At 61.8% G+C, this 10059-nt stretch overlaps 1 protein-coding gene across 1 annotated transcript; it reads left to right on the top strand.

The window, feature by feature from the left end:
• Positions 1-6: 6 nt before the first annotated feature.
• On the top strand, positions 7-9353 carry CALM3 (calmodulin 3). The gene is made up of 6 exons (XM_046683261.1): positions 7-165; positions 4414-4444; positions 6754-6897; positions 7066-7172; positions 7454-7589; positions 7708-9353. The coding sequence occupies exons 1-6, from the start codon at positions 163-165 to the stop codon at positions 7734-7736; spliced, it is 450 nt and encodes a 149-aa protein (XP_046539217.1). The 5' UTR covers positions 7-162; the 3' UTR covers positions 7737-9353.
• The last annotated feature ends 706 nt before the right edge of the window (positions 9354-10059 follow it).

The following is a 10059-nucleotide window of genomic DNA, read 5'->3' as shown; positions in this document are numbered from 1 at the left end:
GTTGGGGGACCGTTGGGGCGGGCGGCGGCGGCGGCGGCGGCGGCGCGCGCTGCGGGCAGTGAGTGTGGAGGCGCGGACGCGCGACGGAGCTCGAGCTGCTGCAGTTGCTGCCGCCGCCGGAGGAACCTCGATCTCCGCGCTCCGGACGCCCCGGGCCTCGCTATGGTGAGTGAGGCCGGGGGGCGGCCGAGGCTGGGGTCTCCGAGGCGGGCATGGCGGGACGGGACCCCTGAGACGGCCCGGGGACCCGGGATGAGGGCGATCGGGCCCCGGCCGGCGCGGCTGGACCCCTGTTGCCCCCTGGTCGGGGGCCTTCAAACCCAGAGCGGGACGTTTGGACCCCCAAAGCGGGTTGGGGGCTTCCAGAAGCGACTTTTAGCACCGGATGTGGTGTTTGGGCCCCCAGATGGGCACCCGACCCCTCAGAGGGGACGTTTGAACCCAGATGGAGCATCTGGACTTTCAGAGGGGGCGCTTGGACCCCAAAAAGGGCTTTTGGATGCAGGATGGAGCGTTTGGTCTCTGGGGTGGGGTGTTTGGACCCCTAGGGGGCAGAATAAGAAACCTTGGACGAGGAAGGGGGTGATTTGGGTCCCGATGGAGCTTTTGGGTCCAGATAGGATACGGGGAAGGGAGATCGGAGGGAGGCCGGGCTGCTGGGGACCTTCCCAAGAGGGGGCTGTGGGTAGCTGGGCCTGGGTGGGGAGGGATGCTCCTGGGGCACAGAGATGGGGCTCACTTCTGCAGATCAGACCCTTGAGGGTGGAGGGGGGCTTCTGCGACGACCAGCATTGCAGAGGAAGAAGGAGGGTGAGGTGGAAGCTTCGGGGACGATGAGCCTGGGGTGGGTGGCAGCGGACGTTAGAAGATGCTCTTGAAGCCTGTGGTGACTGAAGATGATTGGGGTCAGGCAGGTGGTTGAAAGGGGATGGCGAGACTGGTGCTTGTCGGTGGGGGGAAACGGGGCCTCATGCTTGATTTGGGAGGCAGCCAGAAAAGGTCCTGGGGTTACTAGTGGGTTAAGGCTGTTGAATGAGGAAAAGAGGTTGCATTATTTGGGGGGGGGGGGGGGGGGGGGGGGGTGGGTTTGGGTGCGTGGGGAGGAGGGGTTCCCAGGGGGGGGGGGGGGAGGGGACTTGGGCTGGGGGGGGGGGGGGGGAGAGGGAAGGAGGCCGGGGGGGGTGTTGGAAGAGAAAATGAATGGCAGCCGAGGTTTGGAGGCGGATGTGGGTAGCTCCCTGGAAGTCTCCAGGGAAAGCCGGGACAAAGACTGTCCAGGCTGGATGGGGAGTGGGCTGCAGAGGCCAGAGGGAGTGGCTATATGGTCCCCTTTCCCCAGGAAGAATGGGGCTGGGCCACAAGCACAGGGCAGTGGGAGCAGGTGGGCGGAGTTGTTCAGGCCCCTATTGCGCACTGAAGCCGCATGAAATGGGGGTGGGGGACCAAAGTTTGGGGTGCATCAAATGAGCCAGCTCTCTAAGCCTAGAACCTCACCCCCTCGCTGCCCCTTTCAGACCAAGACAGCTGCCTTTCCCAAACAGGAGTGCTGGTTTTCTCGTCTCCAGCTCCGCGCTCTGCTCTGCATCTCCTCACTTGTGCCAAATGACAGTGCAGTACAGTGTGGCGTCGGCGACAATCGAGCGCCTGTTCCTGTGGCCTCGGGGTGGGGGCTGCAGAGCTTGACCAGAGAGGACCTCCAGAGGGATCCCTTCATCGGCCCGAGGGCCACTTGTCCCGTTCGGGGCCTTCACTGAGTGCTTCTCTCAATTCCCACAGCCAGGGCTTTGACAGAAAACCAGCACACTTGTTCTTTGCTACTCCCTGCCACCCACAGCCCCCCCCAGGCTCAGCCTCGGAACCGCAGGCAGCCATCGTCCCTGGCAAGGCTTGGGGAGAGCAGGCAGCCACTGCCGTGTATCCGATCTCAGACTTGCTGACACAGACCTGATGGCTCCTCCAGCGGCTACCCCACTTTCCCCCAGCGGAACCTTGCCCAAAGGGCCCTAAAGCCCTGGCAGGTGCCAGGAGGCCCCCCACCCCCCAAACAGGACCTGAGCTTTGGCCCCAGCTCGTTTCTCTTTCCATTTGTAATCAGCAAGGTGTGGGTGGGACAAGTCACTGGTAGCTCGCCTTGGACTTGGGCCTGAGCTCTGTGGCTCCTCCTTGGCCCGGGTGAGGGGCCCTGGCCTTGGTTTCCGATCTCATCTGACACTGCCCTGGCATCGGCTGGGGGCCGGGGCAAGGCCAAGAAATAATACCCTCTTCCCTCCTCCACCCCAAGATTTTTTTTTCTTGTCCAGCCCCTTGCTGGACCCTAGATGAGGGATAAGGAAGCAGGCGAGCAGCGGGGTTATTTTGGAGACCATTTTTGGTGAAAGCTTAAAATCTTCAGCTGTGGAAAGGGAAGAAGCCGTGGGAAGGGGTCCCCAGCGCTGGTGGCTTCCCGTGTGCTCAGGTGTCTGGGCAGTAGTGGTGCTCTGAGGTCTGTAGCTTGGATCTGGGACCTTGCCTTCCCCAAGCAGGGGCGGGGGTCTCCTAACAGGGAGGGAGTCTGACAGGTCCTCCAGGCAGAGCCACGCCTCTTTGCAGCAGCCCTGTAACAGAGTGACGGTGCCTGCTGCACCTTCCAGCTCCTTGGTTGGGGGGCAGCAGAGCCCCTGCTGGGCATTCCGCAACCTGTGCCCGCCTCCTTGCCCCCAGCCCAGCCCCCGATGGGGCTGCCCGAAGGTGGGGGAATTGGACTTCCTGCAGAGCCGTGAGGTCAGGGTGGAAGCTCCTCCATCTAGGCCAGGGGGAGAGGACGAAAGCAGACGGGATGAGAGCCCTCCTCCCAGATGGCTTCTGTCCCCTCTGGTCCTCCTCCACCCCCTCCCCCGGCCTTGCCTGGCCTTGGTAACCAGAAGCCCATCGTCTTCTCACTTTCCCCAGCAGCTTCCTCGGGTGTCAGGGCCTGGGGGATCCCCTCAGGCTCCTTTGTCCCTGGGGGCCAAGGGCAGCAGGGGAGCGAGGGGCTCCTGGACCCGAGCCACCAGGCTGGCGTTTAGGGGCCCAGCAGCCCTGACTTGCTTTTGAAGGCCATGCAGACATGTCTCCATCCGGCCTCTTCACCTTCCCTTCAGACTGGACTTTTCCAGAATGTGCATGTGTGGTGTTTCTCCTTCTCTCCCTTCCCTTAGCCATCTCCCCTCTGTCGTTGTCACTTGAATTCCCCTCCCGTTCTGCCTGTGTGGGGCTTTCTCTCAAGTTCCCCTTCCCTTAGATTTAAAAAAAAAAAAGGAAAAAGGACATTTCTAATGTGAGCAGTTCATATTTGGGACGGGGTGGGGGTGGGGGTTGCCAGCTTCCACTGGAGCTCTAGAGCCTCTGGGTAAAGTAATGCAAATACACACACGAGTTTGCATCGATTTGGGGGGCTCTCAGACTCAAAACGAGACCCCTGCTGTGGACTTGGGACCCCTTTCCCCTAATTGGGAAAGGAGGGGGAGCAGTTGTCAGGACCCCCGGTGTCCAGGGACACAGAGGCCTCCCTGGCAGCATTCACAAAGACCAGGGAAAATTCATCTTTTTGTTGCCAAAAGCAAAATGTTGGCATTCTTCCCCCCCCCCCCCCCCAGCTCCTCCCCCAGATGGCTGGCCGATTCCCAGCACACCAGTGCAGGGAGAAGCTAGTGTCACCTCTTCTCTACCCTACCCCCAAGCCCCGCATGCAGCAAGGGCTGCCTGCCACCGACCGGCCAGTCCCCAGAGTGGCCAGGGCTGGAAAGGGTTAAAAACTGCAGTGCAGCTGGGGAAGCTGCCTTGAGTCTTTCAGGCTTTGCCACCGCTGCTGCTGCCACCATAGTGCCCTCCTGCCCCAAAGAAACAGGACAGAATGGCCCAACCAGGGTTCCTTCAGGCACTCGGAGCAACTCAGAGCCACCAGTGAGGGTTTGGGCCAGTTGGGCCCACTGTGCTTGGACCCAGTACCTCCCAGTAGGTGACACACAAACTAGCCAAGAGCCCAGACACCTTCCCTCTGCGCTGCCCCAGCACTGGCCTGTTTCAGTGTGGAGCCTTCTAGAGCTTGATTAGGCCTCCAGGGCAACTGCTTCCTTCACTCAGCCCCTGGGGCTCCCAGCGGCAGTGCCGACGACGAGCCGGGAGCCCACGCTGTGCCAGGGCAGCTGGGTCGGCGGCGGCAGCGTTTTTCCCCACCCACTGTGGCTCCAAAGCTCAGGGCGAGACTCGAAGCCCTTGGGGCCAGGGGCCAGGCAGCCTCCTCGGGCCCTGCATCAGGCAGGCCTGAGTCCCCAGCTTCCTGAAGCACCAGACGCTGCCTCTGGCGTGCCCGGCCCGTGCCCAGGTGCAAGGATGCCCTGCGGACCAGGTGGCCAGCCAGCCCAGTGACTAACTCTCTCCTTCCTGCTTTTCCAGGCTGACCAGCTGACAGAGGAGCAGATCGCAGGTGAGCTCGCCCACCCCACCCCCCACCTCTTCATCCCCAGCTACACCTTACTCCCTCTGGCCAGGAGTACCATCTGACAGATGAGCTGGTGTGTCCCATGCATCGCCCCACACTGTGCCTGTGCTCAGAGTGTGGATAACTGTGTGTAAGAGCACACGAGCGCCCCGGGACCCCCACACCCACATCCTGAGGCGGGCCTTCACCTCCCCACGAGGCAGAGGCTGTGGTCCTCTCCTGGCCACGGGGCATCCAGGGCACTTTGAATCAGTGACTGCAGGGGGGACCCGGCTGACTGGCCCAGCTCCTGCAGGGTGGGCTCACAAGGTGAGCCCCGCCTCCCTGGGGGCTGCAGAGCTCCTGTCCCACTTTAGGAGCCACCCCGGAGATGGCTTATCACTCCCACCTTCGCACTTCCCTGCGCGGGCTCACGCCGGCTTTTTCCTCTGCCAGAAATGTGGCCCCCCAGCTCTGCCTGGGCAGCAGCTTCTCATCCTTGCGGTCTCAGCTCAAGTGTCACCTGGGAGAGGCCTTCCCGGACTCCCTCTTGGATAGAGCCCCTTCCTCTGCTCTCCATCACGTCCCCCTGTGTGTTTCCTCCATAGCCCCTCTCACTATCTGAAATTCTCTCCTGCTGTCTTTACCCACGGTGTCTCCTGTCACTGGATGTGAGTTCCTGGAGTTGCGGACTTGGGTTTTGGTGGTCCCCGCTGTGTCTTCAGTGCCTCGAACACAGTAGATGCTCCGTAAATTTTTGTTGGCTAAACAAATGCGCAGAGGAACGATCACCTGTCTCCCCATAAACTAACAGATGGGTCCCATCGAACTTACAGCCCTCCCCAAGGCCCAGAAGGTCACGGCTGCAGGACCTGTTGTGTGACTGAGTGGTGTCTGTGCCCCGCTCTCCCCAGACCGGGCTGGCTGAGGACAGAGAGCAGCTCCCGCTGTATCCCCGTTGCCACGCGCCAGCGCACAGTAGGCAGGAGGCAAAATGCGGAGAGTGGGCCCCTGGGCCCCAGTGGCCGCCCTCCCCCGCTCTGCTGTCAGGTCCAGTGGGCTACATTACAAGGACTGAATGCCCAGCCACTGGAGGGGGAGGAGGCGGGAGCGGCCTTGTCTTCTCTCCTCTCCCCTCTCCCCCCCAACACAGAGCCACACTTTGAGCTTCTCAACTTTGGCCCCAGGTGGCTCTGGAGACCCACCGAGGCAAGCCAGAGAACCTCCCTGTTGTTCAGTGATCTGTACGACCCGCGCCCTCCCCACGAGAACAACAAGGCCTCAGCGCAGGGAGGTGCCAGCATCCCCAAGGGGACTCTTACCAAGTCCCCAGGGCCCAGAGGCTCGGGGGCGCAGCTTGTCAGCTGTGTGTGTGGCTTCCACTGCACCTGCCACCCACACCCCAACTCTCTGCCCTTGTGTAACACAAACACACACTCCGCTCTCCCCCCCCCCCCGTCCCCATTAGCAAACTGTCCGCCGCCTCACCCCAGCCCACACCCTCTGGGAATAGGCTGCCAGGCATCTGTTCTCTGGGGGCTTGGGGGTAGGGAGCCCCGGGTGCCAAAATGGGCCCAGTGGGAGGGCAGGAGCCACGTGCTTCTCTCCCCACTCCTGATGCGTCCCCAGCTGTGGCCTGCCCACTCAGCGCCACTAGCTCCTCATCCTCCTGGCTTGGCAGCCGTCCCCTCTCCCTCCATCCACCCGCCGCCCCACGCACCGTCCGTCAGCCGCGCTCTGCTGCCGACCACCCCCACCCTCACCATGCACAGCCGCTCGCTCGGCTCCTCCTCTGGAAGCCAGTGGCGCGGGCGTGGGGAACTGGGCTGGGAGGGCCAGTCGGGAGGGACACAGTGCCGGCCAAAGGCGTTCTGCGGCCTCCCCTTCGCCTCCCTTCCCGCCGCTTGACCTTGGCTGGCATACTTCAGACGGGGACTTCTCTTGGCCCTCTTCCACTCTGTGACTCAGGACATCAGTCCAGGTCATCGTCTGAGGCCGAAGCCAGGGACCAGAAAGACATGTAGAGTTATCTGACAGCTCAGTGGTATTTCCCCCATTTTTACTCACTGGGCGAGGTTGGCTGAACAGGTCGCTTTCCTTGGCACAGAGGAGGTGCTCATAACTGTTGACCAAAGGCAGGACGAGGTCTGCCCTGAGCACCAAGGCCAAAGGCCTGCACTGAAACTAAAGTCTCGCTCTGGTTTCTCTTGGGGGCGCTGACTCCCTCGGCCCCCCTCCGGGAGGGAGTCCCGCATCCTGAGGTCAGGATGTCCTTGTGGTCCTCGACCTCTGACTCATTTCCTTTCTTCCCCCAGAGTTCAAGGAGGCCTTCTCCCTCTTCGACAAGGATGGAGACGGCACGATCACCACCAAGGAGCTGGGGACAGTGATGAGATCCTTAGGACAGAACCCCACTGAAGCAGAGCTGCAGGACATGATCAACGAGGTGGACGCGGATGGTGAGCCCTGCGGGGCGGGTGGGCCGCCCTGCGCCTGCTCACCCCTGGTGCCTCCGGGAAGCCCTCTTTGGGGCGATGGATGAGCCAGGCCCTTCTGTCCCGGGGCTCTGGGGTTGTCTCCCGGAGCCCAGGCCAAGAGCATTCCCTGCTCCCTCCCCGGCTCTCCAGGGAACGGCACCATCGACTTCCCGGAGTTCCTGACCATGATGGCCAGGAAGATGAAGGACACGGACAGCGAGGAGGAGATCCGAGAGGCCTTCCGTGTCTTTGACAAGGTAAGCAGCCCTTTCCCAGGGTGGCGCCGCGACTCTCGCAGAGACACAGAGTCTGGGGGCCCCAGGACACCCACCGCAGCCAGAGCCACTGAGTCACCACTTCCGGGAGGCCCGGCTCCCCATGCCAGCCCCAAGGCCACTCGCTCTGCAACCAGAGGAACCCCCCTTCTGCTGCCCAGTGGGGTGACCGACAATCCCTGCCTTGCTGCCTTTGTCCCACTGTCCCCGGGGAAGAGCGAGGTGAAGACCGTGAGCTCAAGCCTTTGTCCCCCAACACCCAGGACGGCAATGGCTACATCAGCGCCGCAGAGCTGCGCCACGTAATGACGAACCTGGGGGAGAAGCTGACCGACGAGGAAGTGGACGAGATGATCAGAGAGGCTGACATCGACGGAGACGGCCAGGTCAATTATGAAGGTGAGTCAACGCCCGGCCCTGTCCCCGGAGCCGGCCCCTGATCCCCGTGCCGGGGAGGGCCGCCCTTGGCTCGGCCCTGCTCCCTCGCTGACCTCCTCCCTCTCTTTTGACTTCACAGAGTTTGTACAGATGATGACCGCCAAGTGAAGGCCCCGGGCAGCTGGCGATGCCCGTTCTCTCGATCTCTTTCTTCTCGCGCGCGCACTGTCTCTTCCATACTCCCCTGCGTACCCCGGTTCTAGCAAACACCAACTGATTGACTGAGAATCTGATAAAGCAACAAAAGATGTGTCCCAAGCTGCATGACTGCTCTTTCTTCTCCCTCCCGGAGTCTCCTCCCACACCCTCATCTCTTCCTCTCCCCTGCCCCTTCCATCGCATCTTCCAGGCCTGAGGCATTCACACAAGGAGCCCCCGTCCCCCTCAGGGGAGCCTCTGCCCTCCTCCTCCAGCCCGGGTGGCTCTCCTCCGTTTCCGTTTATTTCCTCCCGTTTGTCATCTTACGTTGGGTGCTGGGGTGGCTGCCAGCCCTGTCCCTGGACCTGCGGGGGGCGCCGAGGCCCTCCCCCAGGCAGAAGAGCATGCCTTTCACTGTTGCATGCAACCAGCCCTGTGAGTCCATGTGCAAATCCCAGCGGCCTTTGGGGGCAGGCGTGCCCAGCGAGGCTTCCAGAAGCACTGAGGGGGATTGAGGAGTTGTGGTGTTAACTGGATGTGGCCCAGGAGCGGGTCGAGAGGCCAGGGAGTCTTGGAAGCTGGCATTGTTACCGCTTGCGGAGGCAGCCACCAGGGGACAGACGGAGTGGACCACACTCGGATCCCCTTGGCTGCCATTCTGAAACCACCGGATTGGCTTCCTGAGGTCGGGCTGGGCGCGCTGCTCAGTTGGCCGCTCTGCAAATTGTCCGCGCCCGCGTTCCTGAAGCATCTTTGTAAGCTGGGCTGTGAATACCTGGTGCTAACATCCCGGGCCACTCCCTCGCGACGCACCTGCCCCCCCACATTGAGGTCCCCTCGTGGGGACACATGTGGAGACAGCTGCTTTGTAATGTCCTGGTTATCCTTTTGGGTTTTTTTATGCCCCTTAAAACTTGCATTTTGTCCGAAACCTTGCCAGGCTAGCTGAAGGGTGGGGAGAGGGAAGATGCGCCCCACCACGCGCTCGGGAGAACATACCTGCAATAAAACAAGCTTGGCGGCTGGCTGCCCGGAGCACCGGCAACCGGGGGCAGCTCTGTCCTGGTCGCCGGCCCCTCCCGCTTCTCTGTGGTGACTCGGCTGGCTCCCTCCATCTGTGCTGTCCTCTCCCCGCCTCTGCCCTCACCCGCCTGCCTGCCCCCACGCTCCCCAGCGGAGAGCATGATCCGTGACCTTGCTTCTGACCTTCGCCTCTGGGACAAGTAAGTCAATGTGGGCAGTTCGGTCATCTGGATTTTGTGTCCTTTTTCCGTTCATTTCATCTGCCCCCTCCCCCCCAACCCAGGTTGATCAAGTGGCTTTTCCTGGGACCTGCCCAGCTTGGAGAGTCTCTCCCCATCCCTGCTCTGGCACCCAGACTCGGGGGAGGGGAAGTGGGGAGGGCCTGGTGGGAGACCCGGCCAAGAGCTGAGGGTAAGGGCAGGTAGGCATGAGGCTGTGGACATTTTCGGAGTGTTTCGGTTTTGGGTTTGTGTTTTTTTTTTTTTTAAACCGGGCAATATTGTGTTCAAGCTGTGAAGAAAAATATATATCAATGTTTTCCAATAAAATACAGTGACTACCTGACTCGGCTCTTCCCCTCTTGCCTCGGTTTCTGGGCCTGCACCCTGCATGGGTCCCGCGGCCCTGCCCGGAAAAGCCTGTGGTCCGTGCTCGCTTGAAAGACTAGTCCTCGTCACAGCAGCCACTTAGGGACCTGGGTCAGGTTCCGATCGCAGCCAGATGGCATGGGTGTTGAGGGCAGCGTGCGTCCCGGCAGTGAGGGCAGTCAGCTCAGTGCTGGCCGTAGGTGTGTGTGGGAGAGCACCCCACCTTTGGGAGGGCTTGTGTCAGTCCAGGGATGACGGGAGACAAGAACTGAGAAGGCCCCAGGCCGGTCCAGCTGCCACGAGGGCATCCCAGTTAGGCGGAGGCAGTATTGAACTGAGACCTGAAAGGCGTGCAGCCACCTGGCCGCACCGGGGAAGGAAGGAAGGGTGCCGTCCAAGGGAACAGCAAGAAGGCAGGGGCAGCCCCCGGGCCAGGCCGGGCTGGGGATTCTCCACAGCGTGCTCTGGGCAAGGGACGGCCTTCCCCAGTGAGTCACTGTCCGTCAGGCGGCCCGAGTGCCCTGTGTGGTCCTGAGCTCACACAGCGTCAGTCAACTCCAGGACAGGCCGCAGGACCTAGGGGGATTTGAAACCAAATGCCTGAAACAATTGCAAACTCCAGAAAGCTCCATAACTTCCCTCCCGGAAGTGGGCGTGGGAGGATCAAAGGCCTGTGGTCCAGC

Source organism: Equus quagga, chromosome 13, assembly GCF_021613505.1.
Source record: "Equus quagga isolate Etosha38 chromosome 13, UCLA_HA_Equagga_1.0, whole genome shotgun sequence".
Taxonomy (NCBI): Eukaryota; Metazoa; Chordata; class Mammalia; order Perissodactyla; family Equidae; genus Equus; species Equus quagga.
Note: the sequence above shows the minus strand (reverse complement) of the source record. Positions and strands in the feature narration are given on the sequence as shown.